The 23,496-nt window shown below is 36.5% G+C and overlaps 3 protein-coding genes across 9 annotated transcripts in view; 1 reads left to right on the top strand and 2 right to left on the bottom strand.

Annotated features, from left to right (window-relative positions):
• Positions 1-3,805, bottom strand: part of LOC101738743 (protein neuralized) — a 53,238-nt gene extending 49,433 nt beyond the window's left edge. Inside the window, exon 1 of the mRNA XM_038020136.2 lies at positions 3,385-3,805. Coding sequence (XP_037876064.1) covers positions 3,385-3,412 — 28 coding nt within the window. The 5' untranslated portion in view covers positions 3,413-3,805. The remainder of the gene's footprint in view (positions 1-3,384) is intronic.
• Positions 1-23,496, bottom strand: part of LOC101741520 (uncharacterized) — a 215,540-nt gene that overhangs the window by 172,670 nt on the left and 19,374 nt on the right. For 4 of the 6 annotated variants that reach the window (XM_062675913.1, XM_038020133.2, XM_062675914.1 and 1 more), the window contains 5 exons: positions 21,157-21,298; positions 20,475-20,666; positions 17,851-18,053; positions 17,169-17,324; positions 14,726-15,701 (listed from right to left, as the gene is read on the bottom strand). In XM_062675913.1, coding sequence (XP_062531897.1) covers positions 15,656-15,701; positions 17,169-17,324; positions 17,851-18,053; positions 20,475-20,666; positions 21,157-21,298 — 739 coding nt within the window. In that variant the 3' untranslated portion in view covers positions 14,726-15,655. Of the gene's footprint in view, positions 1-14,725; positions 15,702-17,168; positions 17,325-17,850; positions 18,054-20,474; positions 20,667-21,156; positions 21,299-22,647; positions 22,780-23,496 lie in introns of those variants that run through there. The other 2 variants (XM_062675915.1, XR_009976578.1) reach the window with 2 other exon arrangements.
• Positions 166-13,408, top strand: LOC101736968 (probable serine/threonine-protein kinase tsuA). Of its 2 annotated transcripts, XM_004925065.5 has the most exons (10): positions 166-874; positions 2,770-2,832; positions 5,416-5,589; positions 6,674-6,773; positions 7,264-7,386; positions 8,475-8,570; positions 8,824-8,944; positions 9,724-10,770; positions 12,011-12,091; positions 13,311-13,408. In XM_004925065.5, exons 3-10 carry the CDS (start codon positions 5,564-5,566, stop codon positions 13,340-13,342), a joined length of 1,626 nt encoding a protein of 541 aa, XP_004925122.1. In that variant the 5' UTR covers positions 166-874; positions 2,770-2,832; positions 5,416-5,563; the 3' UTR covers positions 13,343-13,408. The 2 variants fall into 2 exon arrangements, with proteins under 2 accessions (XP_004925122.1, XP_004925121.1); XM_004925064.5 differs by lacking the exons at positions 166-874; positions 2,770-2,832 and adding an exon at positions 4,474-4,730.

Below are 23,496 nucleotides of genomic sequence, written 5' to 3'. Positions count from 1 at the left end.
TTTAATTTAATGTTCGTTCGTAACGTGATTCTGGCTTAACATCATGTATCCCGAGCGAACAGACAACTCAAAGAAACCATTAATTTCGTTCACACAATACCCGCAGGTACCAGGCTAACATAAATCTAAGGAGCGAATGTTTCTTACGTATAGTCGGATTTTTAATTAGACGAAGCTAGCTGACAGTAGCTAATGTCACTTTGTGAAATAATGTTGCTATATTTAAAGTAATAGTGATGCGTTCAGTTCTCGTTCAATCACATGAATGAACAATGAGTGTGAAGAATTAATCATTAATTTCAAACTATAAAAGAATATTATTTATATTTTACAATAAAATTGTATTAAAGTGCTCCAATATATGTTACTAGTAGTATGTAACTACAATCAGTTTTTTTATTTTCATTACATACCTATAATTGTTATATTTTATACATCTATAATTTCAACTATATGATGTATTGGAAATAGGACAGTCTTACAAGCTTCCTCGCAATGTTTTTCTTAATGTTTAAAACACTCGGTATTCAGTACAGGTAGATACTATAGAAACATAATATTTCGTCGAAAACTCGTTGGTATGTACAAAGCACGCCTAAAATACGAACCCCGTACCCGATATCGGCAATTCAGCACACCAACTATTCACTAGACAATCGAGGCAATTTCATTAATTCAGGAGTTTTTTCAATCGTTCACTTTGTCACAACACTATTTTTATTTCATCAAAACCTGACAACACAGTAAACGTCAGTTTACTTCGTCTAATAAAAAATCCGACTATAGCCGCAGAATTCAAAATATCGTTCGATGACACTTTTCATAGATCTACTGATTTGAATAGAAAGGCACACGAGACACCAGCTGATCGAAAGTAAGAAAAAAAAAAACTTTTTGCATAACCGATTTTTCAAAGAAGGAATTCTTTTGTGCAATTTCTGCAATAGCGAGCCGCTTGATTGACGAAAATAACCTTAAGAGTTGAGCACATGAATTCAATTTTCTATAACAAATAATTCACATTTTCAAAGTTATTTATTTGAAAATCGATCTCGCGCCTCGGTGTTAAGGTTCAAAATTACAAACCGTTTAAATTCTAAGATGCACGTGCGGGGTCCACGAAAAAAGCATGCAAACCAGCTGATCAAGTCAGCTGTTCGAAAAAAGAACCTTTTCAAACTTTATGATCGTTTTTATTTTACTCATTCATTGCCGACAATGGAACTAAGAATGTACTGCCTACGTTTATTACTTAAGATTTATAATATTAAAATTAATTTGAATGTATAAAAGCGAGAAATAAAAAAAAAAGTTTTAAAAATGAGTTATTTATCCAATAGCTTATAGGTTATAGGTATAGGTAGGAGAGAGAATCTATATATTAGTTTTGTACTCAATACCGTCTTTACCATAAGGGCACACGGGGCCCGTGCCCAGGGCCCCCATTCACAGGGGGCCCCGAAGGACCGACAATTTCTCTCACACAATTATTCTCAAATCATTTTTGTTGGGCACATTACTTTTTCACAAATCAGTAATCTTATCAGAATGTATTTACAAGGCATATACTACGCCTTTATATCAATGACTATTTCAACTGTACTAATTAATAATATTTCCAAACGCATCCTACTTAATTTACTAAGTACACCATCTAGCGGTTTCCGTTATCATGATCGTAGCCAAAAAACCAGCAGCATTCTAATATCATTAATGACATGTTATATCATACTGCATTTGATTACCTATAATAAATGGTCATACTCAATAAAAAAATGTTATTATAATTCGCTTTTTTTACTTTCCAAAAGGGCCTCAAATTCTTGTGTGCCCAAGGGCCCCAGTCTGATTTAAGACGTCCCTGTTTGTACTATCATTGAATTATAAACTTTCATTTATTTTTCTAGTGGGGTAATCTTGTGAGACTGGTTGCGGTAGGGCTGAAGATGTCGATGGCGAGCCTTTGGCGCGCACTGTGCGGTACCGTAGGTTTCGTGGAGTCGGAGTGGTGGAGCGATGGGGTTTAGTCGGTAGTCGGTTTTGCGGGACGAGTCCTGCGTGGTAGACGCCGCGCAGCGCCTCGCGTTCTTTTCTCAAGGCGTAGTCTCCCGGTAGGAAGTGGAAGAAGAGGAGGACTTTGGTCTCCTTCTTCTCCCTCTTCTTCTCTAGAGGCGCCGGAGTCTGACATAACCCGGTCTGTTACCCCTCTCGACCAGGTATCCGTAAATGGATTACACCGGCGTTAAAATAAAAAAAAAGATCTGAAGATGTACATACAGGATATTCCTTAGGACCCCAATGTTTTCGAGGATTATTTGAAGCGTTTCAAGCATGCTGGACCATGGTGGACTCAGTTACTACCTTTATCAGGTCAGTCTAGCGGGTTTGCCATCCAACAATCGATAGCCTCTTTGATAACAAAAGCTCTTTGTGCACACATCAACTCAACTAATCTGTTTTTAAGTTACAAACACCCAATATTGCCAGGGACCCTGCTCTGTTTTTTATCAGTAATGCATGGTTCATTCCTTAATTTTTTAATTTCCAAGCACGAAATTTGGTTATTTGAATATTTCAGCCTGCTAGCATTCTCTGATGCTAAATAATAGCATTTTAAAATAGGATATTACACATAATTATTTTATATATTTATAATTATTAATTTATACATTTTTGTTTATTAATACATTACCTGAAGAAGTAATGTTTTATCTGAATTACTTATCTATTCTTATTATGTATTTCATCAGTACCTTTTTAATATTTCAGACTCAGACCGCCAAGGCGATTCCGATGTCTATAGACTCGAGTGACATCAGCACTGGGTGTACCGTAAGTTTATTCCAAAGCAATAACAAAAAAGCGTTACACTAATTTCACCTGTTCTCTAATTCAATGTGATTATAGCTTAATCCATAGACACAGCCTACTGAGTTTCTCAACGGATCTTCTCAGTGGGTTGCATTTCCGATCCTGTGGTAGATTCTGCAAAGCACTGCTCTTGCTAGGGCCAATGTTAGCAACGTCGTCAGGTTAGAGCCCCGTAAACTCACCTACTCGCTCGGTTACGCTGACATAGCCTCACAAGACAACCAGGATAGGTAGAAAAAAAAATTGTTTCAGAAACAAATACACATTAGAACGAATCTGTCTATTTTAAGGCAACGATAAAAAAGAAAATACTCAGCCTGCTCAGGCTAGGCCATTTTTATATTTAGCTAAAAACGCAGCAACAGCACAAACTGTAACCTGAAATACTTTAGCAACACATTAAACCTATGTTTACATTTTCAAGTAAAACTTCCGGAACGAACAACTTCCGGTACAGTAAAAACGTGACTAGCATTAATTAGTGGATGAATTAGAACGTAATTATAAACTCACCAGGTATAGCGCTGCCGGATTGCCCCATATCACTATTTAGCACTTTTATGAATCACTCAAACAGTAGAATTTCTGTGTATATCACTTGCATAACTCGGTACGGACATGTTAACAATGCAACGCACTAATTGATTTGAACTATGACCTCTTTTAGTTTTTGTTTACTTTATTAAATTCAATTAAAAATTGTTGGTCGTGTAAGAAGGCACACGGTCGTAATAAATCTTCCATAACCTATATTATTCATGAAACGTGTTTGGATGGTTCCTGTATTTTAATTTAATATTCATTTTTTTATTTATTTATTACGTTACATACTAAACATGAAAGGTTTTTTTGTTTATAAATGATTTTTCATTTTTTAATTTTATTTACTATCGTGTCACGAATTTGACTTTGACATTTTTGACAGGTTAGTTCCGTTCCAATTGGATTTGGCTACAGTTAGCTTAATATGCTCGGATACAATAGAACCGCACAATATTTAATGAGAAAAAAAACCTCGGAGGACGTAATAAATTGACCATTATTGTTTTGCTAATGATATTGTTACAAGATGCTGCTAACTCAGCTGTAGATTTAGTATCGTCAGCTTCCACCATCCTCTTTAATTCGTTGTGCTTGACTTTAGTTACCGAGCGACTACAGAGTTCATTTTTAAAATCAAAATTTCCGCGTCGGAAGCGTTCAAACTAATAACGAGTAGTTCGTTCATTTGGAGTGTTCACTCGTGTTCATTTATGCGGCATTGTTACCACGACAGAACTTGTTTTCCCTGATTACGTATTTTTATCGTGTCCATATTGATGAAAAAGATACAAATATAGTGAGAACAAAACACTAATCAATAAATAAATGACTGAATTTGAAAATATGTATAACTTCATATTTTTAAAATAAAACCCATTCGAATTTATAATTTATTATCTTATATAAATTACGTTTGGAATGATCAGCATTGTTAAAAGCAATTTCATAGGTAAAAATCTATTTTAAATATATTTTTTATCAATTGCATTCTAATGAGCTACAATGCCTCTCATGAAACCCATTGCCATTATGAAAAAGTAGAAGATCCTTTTTTATTTAATCACTGGCAACAGTAACGAACAACGTCATGAAAAATGGCGTTATTTTGAAACTAAGCATCTCAAAAAGTGTATACATTAATTGAAAGGAATTGTTTAGAAAACAACAAATAAAATGCCCATAAACAAAATACATTATGATAAAAAGACATTACTACTAGAGAAACAGAGTTTACTTGATAATATCGTGTATTGTGAAACGAGAATTGCCGAGTTATTGACAAAAAAATGCACAAATTACATAGAAGATAGCGATAGGTAAGGTTTTAGTGGTCTAAACTCCATATCAACTTAGTGGAGTACAGTAAGGGAAATATGAGTATACTGCTACGGGGTATTTCGAGTGTCTAAGGTTAAGAGATTCCAGAAGTCAATCTGTTCCGTCAACGGCTCGCTGCGCGGACCGGGCGAAATAGACAAGACGGTGGTACTCAACCCCGAGGGCCCACGAGACGCTCTATCTCTAGTAAATAAATAAAACTTATATGATTTATTTAAAATTTGGACACATATGTGACAGAACCATCTGGCGCCAATACAGGAGTCGCTATGGGAATCAGATACTGTATACATTCATAAATACGTTTAAATATATAAATATGTATATATATAAAAAACCCAGACATAGAGCAAATAGATTCAACACACAAATGGGAATTGAACCCATGATCCTCAGGGCTACCATGGCAACTTAGTACTTCACTACCAAGCCATCAGTTGTATTTTTGTTTAACGCATTTTTTGATACTTCTATTTGCTATTATACAATAGATTTAACAGTAACCCAATGGGCTTGGCTTTGCCCCTGGCAATGCTGATGTTTGGCGTCCATGAGCAACAGTAACTAATCACCATCATATAGACCGTCTGCATACAGGGGCAATAATAATAAAAATATTTTAGTCTACACACCGATTTAATACAAAATTATGTGAATTTACAGCTCAGGCTCTGAAGATGGTTTCACATTGTCAATCGATCCAGGTCCAACTGTAAGCCAATTGAAACTTCTTCAGTCATCACTACAGACCTGTCTGCAGGCTACACAAGAACTAACTAATCTTCAAGTTCTGCAATCGGAAGTTAATGTGATGGTAACTGAGCCAGAATTGGAAGGGTGAGTTTGACGAATACATGTGTCTATGAGACTTTTGTTTCTAGTTGGGTGTATGATATTGCAGTGATACTAAGTCTGTATCAGGCCGCCATCATGTCTGTCACATCTTAGAAATCATAGTGCACTAGCAGATCCGGCCACACGTTGCTGTGACTAAGATTTTTGTTTCTATACAACACATGGCCGGCTATGCTAATACCAAAAATTAACAAAATAAGAACAATTGGATTTCACTGCATTGTGCTTACTATGAAATAAATTTAATTTATACTTTAGTCTCAGCAACATGTGGTGTTTATGCATTAAATTGTAGCTTATGTGAAACGTTTATATTTTTAACACAGCGCCATCTAGGAGATATCAATGTCAGACAGTATTACAATTTTATAAATTTTAATTTATGGCTCTATTATTAAAATCAATTTATTTATTATAAAAAAAAAAAAACACAATATTCCTAACCTAAAAGTACATGTTATTATCCGCAACATGCTTCGTCAGATTACAGAAATAAAGTTATCAGCAACATGCTTCGTCAAAAAGTACAATACTTACTTTCAGCTGCAAGCGTCGTCATAAGTAACATAATGGTCCACGCTAACAGCAATGCGCGCGTAGGCATTGGCTAGTCAAACATTGTCTTACAACATTGTATTACAATTGTCTGTAAAAACTGATTTAAGGCGCCATCTGTTTTAGACTTATGAAACTCCAATTAATAACAATAATCAGCATAAGAAATCGTTTTATTGTAAATTAATAAATATTGCGACCATTAATTGAAATGAAAAACCATCCTATGCCGTAAGTTGGAACAAAATACATATTTGAAAAGAAAAAAAATTGAAATCGGTTCAGTAGTTTAGGTGACTATCGCGGACAAACAATCTGACAAGTAATTTACATATATTAAGATTGTCGCTTTACAGCAGACTTGTGACGGTGGCACCAATACCCCACCACCAGCATGGATTCTATTATTATTATTAGCCAATGCTATTTCTCATTGTGTTATTGACAAACTCGGATTGAGACTGCTGTTTCTCAATTCTTATTAAAACCATTTTTTTTTGTAATATAACAGAGAGCCACCGGTTACTGAATCAGGTGCATGGCGTGAAGTGACAGCCGACTGTAGAATCGATCTAGTTCCGTTCTCGGTTCAGTTCTATATGCATCAACCAGTAAGTTCATATTTTAAATTTAACCTTTAATTTTTGTTTTTTTTATTGCTTAGATGGGTGGTGTTAAGTGGTTACTGGAGTCCATAGACATCTACAACGTAAATGCGCCACCCACCTTGAGATATAAGCTCTATGGTCTCAAGGATTGTTACAACGGGTTCCCCACCCTTCACATCGAAACGCATTACTGCTTCACGGCAGAACTAGGCAGGGTGGTGGTACCTACCCGCGCGGACTCAGAAGAGGTCCTACCACCAGTAAAAACTTAACCTACAGATAAAACACCCTGAGTTTTTTACCGGCCCTCCTCAGGGGGTTGTGATTCCGATCCAGTGTACGCACGATGAGGCTAGTATATTCCATCAATACTAATAGCATAGATAGAAGAAAAAAAACGATTAGATGTTTGAAATGTATAATAAATTATAATGTATAAAATTCTCATACAACAGTTTATTGGTAACGGTCATTTCAATGATCAAATTTTCAGGATCGTAAGTTCTCTGCGCCTTCGTATCGAAAGCTCTGTGTGATACTGGTGAAGGCGGCTCACGAAACCGAACTAGCCAAATCTGTGCTACCACATCTGACCAGACCCAGCGATGTTGTTGAGGTATTTTATCTTTGTTCTCAAGCTAAACTTGGGTTCTCTTATAGGTTGATATTCTTGTAGGTCACCGGTGACCTATGCGGCACACCGAAGTAATCTTCTTCTTCTTCTCCCATTGCTTCTCTCACATGATATGATTTAAGATTCTCTGTAGCAGAGTGCAGGCAGTTACGAAATAATATACTAACACACTTTTATATATTAGTATTAGTTACGTCGATTTTTTTGAATTTATTATCGAAATCACAGTTTTATTGTTATATTTTACTTCACGAAGTGACAGACATTTCTTCACTTATTCTTATGACACCTCTTGTCACTGCTTTCTATGTATATGTTTTCTTTTGATAAGGAGTTTCTATACTATTAACTCCAATATCACATTCATAGTTAACTAAAACATAAAAACTAAAAGATAATCTTGTTAGTTTGTAGGCAGCGGCTTGGCTCTGCCCTTGGCATTGCTGAAGTCCATGGGCGACGGTAACCACTCACCATCAGGTGGGCCGTACGCTCGTCTGCCTAACAAGGCAATAAAAAAAAAATTGTGAAAATTATTATCACACAAATGATTTTCTTTGGGACGACAATTCAAAATAAATGGTTTTATTAAATTATTTGTTCAATTATGTATGAGTGAATGGTAAATTATGTATTATCATAATATCTTGCACTGTACTAAAATTCGCATGTCAAATAATGACAAAGCATACACTCTGCCTTTAACTTCTGTGATAACTCATTTACCCTCATATTTATTTATTTTATTTTATTTTATTCGGAAGACAAACAAGTGAACTTAAACTATATAAAGTCTAAACTTACAACTAAACACCATTTAAATGTCTCCGCATTTAAATAACTACAAACGATTGGGGCGTCGCATCGCCTGGAATTAAATAATTAAAGTAAAACGTAAAACAAAAACAAAAATAACAACAATTTGAGAGAAAAAAAAAAACAGAATAACGTAGTAAATAGAAAATAATTAATTAAATATTTGCATTCAACCATCGACTGACCAATGTTCTCCTATATGCTTAGCGAAGAAATGATTTCTTTCTTTCAATAATCTCGAATGACTATTCCAGGTGTTGAAGAGTTATTCGGTGGCGTATAGATCGCGTCGGACGTCCCTGGCCAGACTCGCGGAGAAGTACGAGTCCTCTCTGTACATGGAGCCTGCGGTGAGTGGACCACACCCACGCACTTATATCTCAAGGTGGGTGGCGCATTTACGTTGTAGATGCCCATGGGCTCCAGTAACCACTTAACACCAGGAGGGCTGTGAGCTCGTCCGCCCATGTAAGCAATAAAAAAAAACTCATTCCTGGTATAATATGGCAGAGAGCCTTATAATAGAGTGTTTAGCTCCATTAGAATTGATTTGTTAGTTCTCATGGCAGTTAATTAATTATAATAACTTAAATCGTGTTTCAGGCCGAAGGTGGTTATCTGTTGAGATGCGCGAACCTTCTGGAAGTCCACTGGCGCCTGGAGAACAAGGTCTCAGCGGTGGCTCCTTTCTACCACAGAATGAAATTCGATCTAGAATATATGAGTATGTATGAACAAATCAACACATTTCTAACATTCATAATATCTACTATTTCTTTTTGAAATGAAACTTCTTTAGGCGCATGAGGGTAAAATTTTTACAGAACGTCACGCAGGTATGCAACGGAAGTGACATCAAACTACTATTGAAATTAAGTACTTGTCAAATGTCACTAGTAGTAGTTGTTGTATTTTTCCAACTGGAAAGGCAAATGTATCATACCACACAGCCTAATATTTTATAATTTTTTTGTGAAAAATGTTAATAGGAATTGAAATGAAATGAAAAGAATTTGGAACATTAATCAAATAGCATGACATTAAATTAGTCAATTCAATTGGCAAAATATTAGTCATTTACAATTTAGAAATCTAAACATAATGTGACTGTCAACACTGAGGTTTGAGATTGACATTCGACAGACTTTTGGCGGGAACATATCTTCCTTTTTCCCTTCCTCTAAGTCTCGGAAATCTAAAGTTTTAGATTTGTATAAATATAAGTAAGACTTATAAATTAGTTCGCCAAAAAAGTTTCACTTCTGACATGTGTACTTTGTACGCACACACTTTTTTTTTAATGCCTTTGTAGGCAAACGATCATACGGCCCACCTAATGGTGAGTGGTTACCGTCGCCCATGGACATCAGCAATACCAGGGGCAGAGCCAAGCCGCTGCCTACCGCAAATGACTGCGAGAAGGGCAAGAGAATGCCAATGAAGCTCAGCCCTAAATGACTTAAGGTCGTGTTTACTTTAATTATTCGTAATTCTTTCACACAGACGAGTCCTACGTTGCTAAAATATCGGAGGCCCACAAGCAGCTGTCCGACCCGGCGCTCTCCACCGACGAACGCACCCTCTTACTGTCAAAAATCATAACCGTATGCCTCGAGGTGAATGGACAGGAGACGGTGGAGCCAAGTCGCCTGGACACCAGACAGGACGCCCTCGACGGAGACCCAGCGCCAAACATCATGGCCCCACCCAAGGAGATACCGAGGAAACTGGCAAAAAAACCCTCAAAAAGCCTTAAAAGATCTCAGCCTGACACCGCCAATGTCAGTGCTAAAAAAGGTAAAAGCGCCCCCGATGATACCACGGAAAATCAATCGGACAACATAAATATTCACAATTTAGTTGATAATATAGATAGTAAGAAAAATAATTTTGAAGCGACCACAAAAAATGTCGTTACCAGTCAAAGTACTAATAAAGACAAAAGTTCTGGTAACACTGAACTTGAAAAAGCTCAAATGATAAAAAAGCCTATTGCTGAGAATGGAGGTCGTGGAAACAAGCAGAGTTCAAACTCAGAGGTTAACGTGAAGAGTGTAAAGAGCAGCGCAGCATCCAAAAAAATTCCCACACACAAGTCTCGGCTAGCGGAAAAGTCTAGTGTTGCCAGTGCTGAAATTAAATCTACCTCAAAAAATGTTGCCGCAATTAAAAGTAGAACCGAGAAATTAAACTTGAATGAAAACGATAAGAATGTTATGAATACTAATAATAAGAATAATGGTAATGAATTAATCGAAAAAGTAACAGAGAGAAATAAACATATCACACCCAATAAAAGGGAAAACGTAGCCAACATCAATGTAGATAACTCAAGAGATAAACAGAAAAACGATTTACAAAATAAAAAGATACAGAAAAAGATATTGATAAAGTCTCATAAGAATCCAAGCAGTAAAATTAAGGCTGGCAACAATAATGTCCTGAGTGCTGGCAACACAGACGCGGCTAAGAAATCCAAGATACCCCAGAAGGTTTCTTCCCCGGTCGTGGATAGTATTATCAAGAAGAACATGCTAAGAATAAGTCCGAGTAAGTTCTTAGTACCTTCATTTTTTTTTATTAACAATATCGAATGAATTCGTAGCCTAATAGACGATAAGTGCTCACACGTTGTAAACGTAATGTCTAAATGTAGATAGCGAAATTCACCAATTTCATATTGCTATAGCTACAGTAGACCAATAAAAATTAGTCGTACAATATAAAACAAAATATTAACCTAAATTGTTTTTGTAAATCACGACAATATCAGTCAATTACTACATTAGCTACAGCTGGAGGATGCAAAAAAAATCATGTTTATTTAAAAGTAAAAAAAATGGTGCACGTGCAACTTTGTGCACGTGATAGAAGTGAAATTTCTTTTGCGGTGTGTAGTATTGTGGTTTTCTTCATTTTTTACCCTTAAATCAAATTTCTCTTGTAATAGAGAATGCTTTGTATAAGAGAAACGACCTCTTCACCATTTATTTTAAATTATATCTAGAAAAACAAACCTTTTTTTTTAAATCCTTCATTAAAATAAAATATAAGTTAACATGTTACTGCCATCTACAGGAGCAATGAGGAACTAACAACGGGCCCTCTAGTGGCCGACGCCCGCAAACAGAATGTGCATGAAAGAAACGATCTAGCTCGCTCTGTCCTCTCCCTCTCTCCAAGGTCGAGTGGTTCGCGAGACGCTATATCTGTTCTCTCACTCTCGCTCGTCCTAAATTGTATCTTCTCTCTCTAGCCGTAACGAATCTGTCGCGAGTTAAATTTTACTCTCAACGCGCCTAAAGAAGTTTCACTAGAAAATTGCTATTTTCAAAAGCTGTACATTGATCTGAGATGAAGTTTCTTGGTCAGTTATATTTGGCCCCATAGTCCTGTCTCATATACAAAGCGAAGTCCTGACTGCTAATCATGTAGACCACTCGTGTGGTTCTGACAGGCGACGGCTGTCAGAATTGTTATTACTGGTGGTAGGATCTCTTGTGAGTCCGCGCGGGTAGGTACCAGCACCCTGCTTCTTTCTGCCGTGAAGCAGTAATGCGTTTCGGTCTGAAGGGCGGGGCAGCCGTTGTAACAATACTTGAGACCTTAGAACTCATATCTCAAGGTGCGTGGTGCATTTACGTTGTAGATGTCTACGGGCTCCAGTAACCACTTAACACCAGGTGGGCTGTGAGCTCGTTTAAACATCAGAATACTGAAAAGTACATACAAGCTGCTTCTATCTACTAGCCTTACGTACCAAGTATTTTATTGTTGTCGCCATTTTCAGGACGTCTGCCAGCCAACATTAAGAGCTCTTCGGAAACGAGTAATAAACAGAGATTGATTAAGACCTCAACGAGTATACCGCGTGAGTGGAGTTTGTATTTGTAGATATTGAATTTAAGTCGTCGTGGCCTAAAGGATAAGACGTCCGGTGAATTCGTATGTAGCGATGCACCGGTGTTCGAATCCCGCAGGCGGGTACCAATGTTTCTAATGAAATACGTACTTAACAAATGTTCACGATTGACTTCCACGATGAAAGAATAACATCGTGTAATAAAATCAAACCCGCCAAATTGTAATTTGCGTAGTTACTGGTGGCAGGACCTCTTGTGAGTCTGCACGGGTAGGTACCACCGCCCTGCCTATCTGAAGCGAAGCAGTAATGTCTTTGAGTTTGAAGGGTGAGGCAGCCCTTATACTGTAAAAACTGAAACCTTTGAACTTATGTCTCAAGGTGTGTGGCGGCATTTACATGGTATACGTCTATGGGCTCCGGTAACCACTTAACACCGGGTGGGCTGTGAGCTCGTTCATTCATCTAAGGAATAATAAAAAATGTGCCAATAAAAAAAAAAAAAGTAAGCGCCATCTTGTGTCAAGTAACACAGTAACGCCATCTAGCAGGCAGGAGGCGAACGACATAGAACCACTCTTCACTCACATCCTGTGTGTCCGACGCGATATGTCCTCGTATCGGCGGCTCTGTCCATGGTATTGCCGATGTCAATGGGCGATAGTAACTCAATATGAGGTTGTCCGCGTTAAAAAAAATTTTTTGTAAGCAATGTAGTAGTTAGTACCAAAAACAAATTACAAGGTACATATTGTTTCTCACATTGTGCAGTTTTAAAAAAATATTAGGAAATTTATTTTAATCTTAGTGGTTATGATCAAAAAATCCCCTTTCACTTACAAAAGAAGATTGTTAGGAAGGACACAAGTGTCAATGATTTTATAATTATGATTTGTATATGTCAGTGGCTCTCAACCTTTTTCGTGTCGCATTTCATTTTTTGTTATTTAAGAATGTCACAGCAATAAAAAGAATAAGTAAAATTTAAAAATTCATTACTCACCTTACTCAGCCATTTAAAAAATATTTTGATGCAATAATTTCTTTTAAATTCTCTTTTAATATATAGTATATATAGTATTTAAGTATCTAAATTTAAACATTAGTCGTGAAAAAAATTAAAAGTTTGGACACAAGCTGGGAATCACCGATCTCAACGAACAAGAAAATAATGTTAAATTTTTTAAGAAAAAAAAGCTTTATATATTTAAATTCATTTTTTCCACAGGATTATTGAAGCCAACGTCAAAGATTAAATAGAAGGAAATGAAAAAAAAAAGTTTGATGAAATTGTATTTTTTTTTTAAATAAAGTTTTTTTTGATTATTCATTATTTTTTAATTACTTTACCAACGGAATCTCGTACTTTCGTAATAATTGTATGTGTGTATAAGACTTATTGGCACCGCTATTCCCACATCATACTCAAAGCCTTTTAAATGCAAACATCAACTGTATGAAATACATATCTATATATATAAAAAGAATTGCTGGAGAACGGCTGGACCGATTTAATTAATTTTGGTCTTGAATTATTTGTGGAAGTCCAGAGAAGGTTTAAAAGGTAGATAAAAATGAAAATGCTCGGAATTAAATAAAAAAATAACAATTTTGTTTTTCTTTTGATGTGTCCCCCGTCGGACGGTTTCCTTTTGTTTGTTTTAAGTTTATTTTATTTTATTTATTGATCGACGCACTATGAAGTCTGCCGTGTCAGCTATATATGTGAGATGGCATAGTAGAATAAAGCTTCCTCAAGTGTTTCACAATTAGTTTTATTTCCCGTCTTAACCGCGGAACGTCTTACCTCTGACACTTATTTTGACAACCAACTGACAATGACATAGTAAATATACAGAATAAACTAAACTATTCCGACATATAATATATATGACGGAGAGGCTGATTCCATGGCGTTTTTAAAATGATGACGTCACGACGCTGACTATTCATTGTTGTCATTGCCTTTTATAATGACAGTAATTAAGACTCACTTTTCCAATGAATTCCATTTATTACGTCATGTCAAGTGTACAGCGACAACAACAGAGAGCTCCGCTCCGTTTGGCTGCTCGAGCCGGAATGCATAGATATTACACATAAAAATTAGTTATAGATAAGCAACTCGAAACATTCAACAAAAATGTTTACGGCCGTCGGCCACTAGATTGGGTTCGCTTCGATTAGTTTCTCATTGCTCCTGTAGATGGCAGTAGCAGACTACCTATCCTATATTTTATTTTTAATAAAGGATTTTGTGAATTTTCAGAAACCACAAATTCAACTACTGACGTTATCACGTAAAACTATCGTCCGTAGCCCGACTTTACAAATAATCCAATTAATTTTTTACTGCTAACCTGTGGTACGTAGTGTGAAGAAATTCGTTGAGTCCATGGACACACAGGTTAACGCCGCCACATATCTTGAGACACGAGGTCAATTTATCTGAACCAATCGGAGAACATGACATTTCGCTGCCGGAATAGCAGAATGGTGTTTGAGACTCTTGTGAGCTCACTAAGCCCCCTACCACCAGAACATATGCCATAATGATTTTAACCACATTTAGAAAATGTGTGTTCTGTGAACAATTAAAAAAAAGCAATGGAAGTTCAATAAAAGTCATTATAATTTAAAAAAAAATTGTATTCATAAATTGACATTATTACATCATTAATTATTTTATTACCATGTCAATATTAGGCCGCCAGTTATAATAATCACTTAATGGAATGAATACAAAAAAAAAACTTCCTTTCAAAATATTCTACCGCGTCATCATGTGCCATTAATTACGTCCGTTAACAAGAGATGGCGCTGCATTAAAATTATCTTAATACTAAAATATAGTTTGATAATGCTCTGTATTGAGTGAGAATTACGTTAGAAATATTATTATCCCGACTATTATTATTTGATGTCAGTGACGACGAAAACCGATACGCTCCAAGTTTTTTTAATGCTTTAAAATATTCTTTACACGACCATATGTTCAATTACTTATGTTTGGTAATAGGAGATGACGCTGTCTTAAAAAATATCGTAAAAATTCAAAAATATACTCTGATAATGCTCTGTACGGTAAAGTTGTTATTAATGTCCCGACAATTATTATTGTGACGACGAAGACCGATACGCTCCAAGTCTTGATAATATTTAATAATTAGGAAATTTTGAATATCATGTATACAAAACAGATATAATGAAACTTATGGTTTGTTTAAAACTATACTTGTGACGTTTTCCCTACTCACTTATTCTAGAGTTACTTAATTTTTAATCCGTCCAGCCATATTTTGCGAGGCATTCAGTAAAAAAAATTGTAATAATATATTAATAAAATAATACCAGTGCGTATTTACAAGTGTTAATAAAAAGTCAAAATACGCCATTTTGAAAAATGTGTCTGGACGTTTGAACTAATTTGAAGACTTACAAGTAATTATTACAACGACATCGTTCGTTGAAACGCAAAAAATAATAATATTATAATGTCAAAATAATACTTAAAACTATAAAATTATGTCAAAAAAATATGAAAAAAATTAAAAACATGAATGTTTTGTAAATTTAAAATGGCGCTAAAAACGGGTAGTTTTTGTGAGTTTCACCCATTCTGTAACAATAAACTTAAAGTTAGTTATAGTAGTAGAGATTGCGTATTATGTTTCATTCTATCTATGGAGGGTAGAGGTAAGGTATATCACTACATAGTACAACAAAGTCGCTTTCTCTGTCCCTATATCTGTCTGTCCCTATGTATATCTAAATCTTTAAAACTACGCAACGCATTTTGATGCGGTTTTTTTTAATAGATAGAGTGATTGAAGAGGAAGGTTTGTATGTATAATAACATCCATTAAATAGTGGAGAAATCAATAATAAATTACAGTTTCCGAAGCGAAGTGAGGGCGGGTCGCTAGTTAAGGTATATTTAAGTGTCCGCCGAAATGGAGCTTATCAAGGTGGCCATATTAGCAAGAGGAGAGATTTTAAACACAGCGCCATAAAATACTAGACTTCACTTCAACCCAGCACACTTAGCTCTGTTTAAAACTGCTATATTCATATCGTTTCCACTTCTTACATTACTGCTATTTCGGTGATCCTTGACACAGGCGGACACTTTCCAATTTGTCTCATAAACAGGATGGTACTCTTTAATTCTACCGTTTGAGTAGCCTCGAGGGGCTACCCTGGCTTCACTGTGACCGGTAGAAGAGCTCATGAGGTTCAGCCTGAGAGAGTTTGCTAACAACTTTCTCAGCAAAAGCAGTGCTTCGCAGAGTTATCACGGGTTCGGAATCGCGACTCAGTGAGAAGATCCGGCGAGAAACTCAGAATGGATTGGGTCTACGGGGGCGGTTGGAAGATTAGTAAGAAAAATGTTCAGCTATTGTGGCATTTGGCGTATAATAAACCTTTGATTTTTCGGGATGAACCTTTGCATTCGTCCATCCCGCCTAGCGAAAGGGCCAAAGATATTATTGAATATTTGTATAGCCTCCAGAAAAACGGGAAAATAGACATGTCCTTGAACCTAACTTTTTATATATCTGTGTAGTCAGTTAACAGTCAAACCAAATCTAAGGAATTAAAGGTAGCTCCAGTAGCTTTTAGCATTAGCCAAGAATCGCTGCAAGCTGTTCATTATTTTATGTCGAGCAGCTGGGTAACAAAATAGACACCTTTGCCTATTTGTCTATTTAACTTTTTGCCTATTTCCAACTCCTTCGATCAGGGTTAGAAATAGGCGATACATTGATGCATTCACAGACAGCCGTAGATGCCGATCTACTTGAGACACTTTGATATGTCTCAAGCTTCCTATGGACTCCTACAAATTTGCTTAAGTACCAGGAACGCATAAACGATAGGCTGTACCTATGACAAATAATTATGAAAAATAATATTATAATAATAGCTGTAGAAGCGAAACTGTCAGAAATATTCTGTCTCGTTCACTCGCGTCGCATACGTATCGTTTGTCTCTTTCTAGGGTCCAATTTCGAGCGTCGTTTCATTCGATTTTCAAATCATTTGAATCAGCACAGTTCGTATAGTACAGTCATATTTAACTCACCCAACGAATGTGAAGGTTCGCTTATTTTTGTTTAGGGCGTTCAATGCGTTTATATGTTCCGTGGTTAAGTCTACATTCAGCGCCTGAAGGTTGTCCCACAGGTGGGCTCCGGTGGAGGCTTTCACGATGGCGTTGTGACCGCATTGGATCTGGTATCTGTAATGGTAAATTTTATTATAGTTGTTAGTTATTGTTAGTCTAAGGAGCTTATTCAAACCGCGCTAAAATTAGTAGGTGCTCACGGGCTCAACCTGGGAGGAGTTGCTAACCCTGGCCTTAGTAAGAGCACTGCTTCGTAGAGTCTACCACTGGATCGGAAAGGGACCCACTAAGAAAATCCGGCGAGAAACTCAGTGGGCTGTGTCTATGGGTTAGTTCGCACATAGTTGAAGTAACATTTAAAATAAATAAATAAAACAGACAAAGTCGCGGATCAATACACGTAAGTATTTTTTTTAAACAATTAATATTTTGAGGTCTGGCAGCTGTTTCATCACCTTTGAGACGTCGACCTCAACTCTCAAGTTGAATTTGTTCTATTTTTTTCGGTTTTTAAGGTCCTCATTCGGTAGCCAGCAAGAATTGGAGCCCATGGACCCTGCCAAACTTTGGACAAACATTGGTAATCTGTGTTTCGTCTACCAGGAGCGCATGAGCAGTAAGGAGTTCTATCGAAACTAACTTGATGAGCAGCTGGGCGGGCGTGATCCCGAGGCCGGAAGCCATCACTTGTACCAGGGGATCATCGATGACGGAGAAGTTGTTGCTCTTGTATTCTGTCGGAGTCCCCTTCGACCCTAGTACGCTGAAGCAGCTCAGAATAATCTCCTTTTCCTCGCAGAACTTGTGGAGGCGCTGCTGAGTCAGGTACGGATGACACTCGACCTAAGTTCAGTATATATAATCAGTTCAGTATAAAGTAAGTTTATATTATATAGTACATAATAAAGTAAGTTTTTAACTTCAAATTCTGTTTTTTAAACATCACTTTCAATTTAGTAAGCATCAAATTGAATTTTATAAATATCGAATTATATTTTGTAAAAATCACATTCAATGTTATAAACATGAAATTAAATTTTATAAACGATCAAATGCAATTTCTATTCAAAGGTTAGTTTTTTTTTAATTTATTACCTACAAAAAACTAATAATAAAAAATAACAAGTTTTTAATTTAAAATTCATTTTTATAAACCTACCAGCTGACCCGGCAGACTTCGTAGTGCCTCAATCGATAAATAAAAGACCTAAACTTAATTAATTCCAATTTTCATATTTATGGGTCATACACAAATAGAGAACAAAAAAGTGCAGCAAAAAAAATATCTCAGAATCAGTGTGAAACAAATTATTTATTATTTAACTATTGATTATCAATCTTTTAATCACTGTAACCGAGATCAATGTGTCTTTTTTTGGCATAATCGCAATTTTTATATTTTTGCGGACCACAGAAGAGACGATTTAGTCTACAAGAGATGAAAAGCTGTGATGCAGCGTAAGCTAAAATATATGAAGACAACGTTATCAAACACATGTAGCCACTGATATAAACGAATACCGAAACGCAAATAAAATGTCAAAATAATCACATTAATTGGAATATAAAAAATAAAATAATAATGTCTACAGAAAGGAAAATCCCTTCGGTGGACTTATGAAACAAAACAAAATTTGGAATGATAATAATTTTACAGCCACGGTATATTACTCGTATATAATTCTTTAGATAGCTAATGAATTTTAATATGCAATGTAATGAAATTTAAGGACTTCGATTATTTCAAAATATTTCCAGAGAACTATCAGAATCGTCTGAATCAGCATGAACTAAAACGAAGCAAGATATGGACCAACCCACGACCCAAGGGTTGAACCCCCTGAACGAAATCAATAGAAATAAAAAACATGATTTCGTTTCCTCTATTTACATTGATTAGATTTTTATTTTTATTGCGAATATAAAATGTACTAAAAAGTTTGAGGCTCTAACTTAGAATATCAAATGTTGCCAAAATCAAACATCTTTCTAACTAACTTTAAAAAAGGAGTACGCCCTCGGTTCAACTATTTTTCTACTTACTACTTTCTCTACTTAGACCTACTAAGGTATGTTTCTTACACATTTTCTGTGGACACAGTCTTTTCGGTGGACATCGGGACCACAGGAAAGATGTCCACAGAAAAGATGTATTATAAAAACTCTTGCGTAAAGAAATTAACTTTGAGGTTAGAAATCAAACAACATGCTTTTCATTTACTTGTACTAAATGCTCACATAAAAACAATAAATATACATTTTTATAGATAATATTTACATGTCTATATTTGGAACAGGAAAGAACACTTGATCTTTTACGTTTATGTGTGTTTTGGAATAAAAAATATATTTTCACTCGCACTGGAATCGAAACAACAAAATATCAAACGCCGGAATGGCCACTATTTAGTGATGCCAACAGTTAAAAACATAAACTTAATGCGGTCGAATAAATTAAAATTTGATGTCGTTTTATCGCGTCCACAGAAAAGACTCCATTTCATGTAACCATAAGTTTATTGGATTTATTGTATACAGATAGTAACGATATTTTTTTTTTATTCTCAATATTATCATCTTTATTATATTGTTTGTGTTACAAGTAAATAATTTTAATATATAGGGTACTTTAACTATTTTTAAACATGGCTCAAACATTATACCTTCGTCTTGTAACAGTCCACAGGAAGAGATTTTTTGATGTTTAACGCCATCAAAATGTATTTATGAAATGTAATATTTTACAAGATACGATTAAAATGAGTAGTAATATAGTACCTTTACGATTTAAATACTTTCAAATATTCGCCAATTTGCTCTTTTAGATGATACATTGCTATAACACTTTTTTTACCTTTTTTGTGTATGACCCTTATCTACCTTTTAAACCTTCTCTGGACTTCGACAAATAATTCAAGACCAAAATTAGCCAAATCGGTCCAGTCGTTCTCGAGTTTTAGCGAGACTAACGCACAGCAATTCATTTTTATATATATAGATATTTTGATCTGACAGTTAAGATTATTTTGAAGGCATCTTAGGTACTATGCAACAATTTAATAGTTTAATACACCCCTTGGGAAGAAAAATAAGGAAAGCCCGACAAAGGCGGAAAGCGGAACTTTGTTTAGCGTAGCGTGACGAAAGTTGCCACTTTCCACGCGGAGGGGAAAAACAATTATTTCTTTGGGCAATTAATTAATTAGAGATAAGAGGCTTAGTTAGTCCCAGATGGAGTAGCTTCCGTCCCAGCCCCACACGTACCTGGTTAACGGCGGGCTTGACTTTGCCTTTGTCTAAAATCTTCTGGATCTGGGTCGAATTGAAGTTGCTGACCCCGATGTTCTTGGCCAAGCCTTTCGCTACGAGGTCTTCCATGCCGAACCAGGCGTCCATGTAGTCGAACTCAGAGTATTGGATCACTGATGATATCTTCGGTATAGAACTGTTGCCTTCCTGTACACGAATTTAGGTAGGTAATTTTTTTTCTTTATTGCTTAGATGATCGAACGAGTTCACAGCCTAGTGTTAAGTGGTTACTGGAGCCCATAGACATCTACAACGTAAATGCCGCCACTTACCTTGAGACATTAGTTCTAAGGTCTCACTTTTTTAACAGTACAACGGCCCCGCCCTTCTTACCGAAACGCATTACTGCTTCACGGCAGAAACAGGCAGGGTGGTGGTGGTACCTACCCGCGCGGACTCACAAGTAATTAATTCAGATGAAATCAAGTCTCAGTAAAATAGTGGTTATTTAGTGAGACTTCAGTGGAGTTTTCCGAGGAGAAGCCAGGTCTGGTAACTCTGTTCCATCTCCCCCCACTGGTGCTTATTCAGATACAAAACTGTCAATAAGCCAGCATTAACGTATGACTCTGAAGAGACTTAAAAATAACCATTCACGCGACTTCGTTTCCACCAAAAAGTCCGCCACCATATTTACCTTCAAAGACATTGGATTGTGGATGAGGAAGAGGTCGAAAAACTCCAAGCCCAGGTCTGCCAGTGAAATCCTGCAGGCCGTCTCCACCAGATCAGTGCGATGGAATGTACTCCACAATTTACCCATAATGAAGAGCTCGTCTCTGGTCAAGATATTTTTACCTTAATTTAGTATGATACTAAAGCGACTTGGCTCTGCCCCTGGCATTGCTGAAGTCCATGGGTGACGGTAACCACTCACCATCAGGTGGGCCGTACGCTAGTCTTCCTACAAGGGCAATAAAAAAAATTTAATTAGGAGTAAAAGTACCAGGATAACATGAGATACGTAGAGGTATGTTAAGTATAATTTAGAACAATTTTGGTTGGACAAATTACCGCCATAATACATTACAATGGGTACCTACTCCGAGGTGGTGAATCCTCAGTTGTCCGTGGACATGAATGACTTAGACTAAGCTTCTGTTTTTTTTTTCTCCAATGGTTCCAAACTAGGATCCTCTGTACCATGAAATATACTTGTATACGTTTAAATATGTATATATGTATGTAGATCTTGAAGAACAAATTTTGTGGGAATCGAACCCACGACTCTTGGTCTTGATTTGATAAAAACACAATTGGAGATTTTCTTCCACTTGTCACCCTGTCTTGGAGCTTTTTTTTTTTTTTTTATTGCTTAGATGGGTGGACGAGCTCACAGCCCACCTTGTGTTAAGTGGTTACTGGAGCCCATAGACATCTATAACGTAAATGCGCCACCCATCTTGAGATATAAGTTCTAAGGTCTCAGTATAGTTACAGCGGCTACCCCACCCTTCAAACCGAAACGCATTACTGCTTCACGGCAGAAATAGGCAGGGCGGTGGTACCTACCCGTGCGGACTCACAAGAGGTCCTACCACCAGTGATAAGCTTCCAAAGCGTTTCTCTACTCAAGATCATTACAGAGAATAACAACTCTGATATATCTTGGCTGCATCCCTGGTAATGTGGCTACATACGAGTTAAAGTGATCACTTACGATCAGATGAACCGTAACGTGGTCTGGCTTCGAAAGCACTAATGACACTAGGTTACACTAATCATCAGATGAGATTTAAACCAGTATTTGTTATGAGTGAAGTACCAGGCGCACATATATGTGAAGAGGTTTGATTTATGGATCAATCAAATTGATAATTTGTTGAGTTTATTTTTAATGTCACTATGGGAGTCCTGAGTGCTATGAGACAATGAGGTCAAATTTGAGACAATTTGAGAAAATTTGGCGCAACAGTCAGAGTCGCTAACCACTACATCACTGAGTCAGTCTCTCTACACGCATATTATTAAGAATGATCTAGAAGACTTGAATCACGAGAACTAATTAGAAAACTGCGAGATAACGCTTCGTTCGCATCACTGACTTTGTGGGTGAACGAGCTCGCGGCCCACGTGATGTTAAGTGGTTACCGAATCCCATAGACATCTACAAAATGCTGCCACCCACCTTGAGATATGAGTTCTTAGGTCCCAGCATAGTTACAGCGGCTACTCCACCCTTCAAACCGAAACGCATTACTGCTTCACGGCAGAAATAGGCAGGGCGTTGGTACCCACCCGCGCGGACTCACAAGACGTCCTACCAAAAGTAATTACGCAAATTATAATTTTGCGGGTTTGATTTTTTTTACGCGATGTTATTCCTTCATCGTGAAAGTCAATTGTGAACATTTGTTAAGTACGTATTTCATTAGAAAAATTGGTACCCGCCTGCGGGATTCGAACACCGGTGCATCGCTACATACCTCCTGACCTCCTGATCCTACATACCTCCTGACAACCCGATGCTCTGCATCGGGTTGTCAGGAGCTACCACATGCTGAAATTCAAAAACATAATGTGTCTACTCTTTCAGTACTAGAGTCTCAAAGCAATGATATTATGAAGGCAGCACCTATCTGTATACCTACTACTGCATCTTCACAAGTTTCTAGAGAAGACAAAATTAAAATTAAAATTTTTAGTGATGAGCTGGGGAAACAGATGGGTGTGGCATTACATGACCTTTGTTTTGGACAACATGTGATTAATTACTGTATGCCAGGTGCTAATCCAGCACAAATATTTGATAAGATTTTAAATACCACACATTGTCTAAACACTGTTATAATAATTATGTTAGGGAAGAGAGAAAACGTTAACCAAAAACAAATTTTGCATTATGTTGAACAAGTTAATATGTTAAATATTAAAAAACTTATTATGTTCACTTTTCCTTACTTGCAAGACTTACCGACAGAAAACAAAATTAGATTTAATATTAATAATGCAATTTATAATGCTTTTGATAATAATA

This window comes from Bombyx mori, chromosome 24, assembly GCF_030269925.1.
Source record: "Bombyx mori chromosome 24, ASM3026992v2".
Classification (NCBI taxonomy): domain Eukaryota; kingdom Metazoa; phylum Arthropoda; class Insecta; order Lepidoptera; family Bombycidae; genus Bombyx; species Bombyx mori.
Note: the sequence above shows the minus strand (reverse complement) of the source record. Positions and strands in the feature narration are given on the sequence as shown.

Coding starts and splice junctions, on each gene's coding strand:
- LOC101736968 (XM_004925064.5), top strand. CDS start 4,588: ATGCCCATAAACAAAATACATTATGATAAAAAGACATTACTACTAGAG. Junction 8,571..8,823: donor CTCTGTACATGGAGCCTGCG/GTGAGTGGACCA, acceptor ATCGTGTTTCAG/GCCGAAGGTGGTTATCTGTT. Junction 12,092..13,310: donor GACCTCAACGAGTATACCGC/GTGAGTGGAGTT, acceptor TTTTTTCCACAG/GATTATTGAAGCCAACGTCA.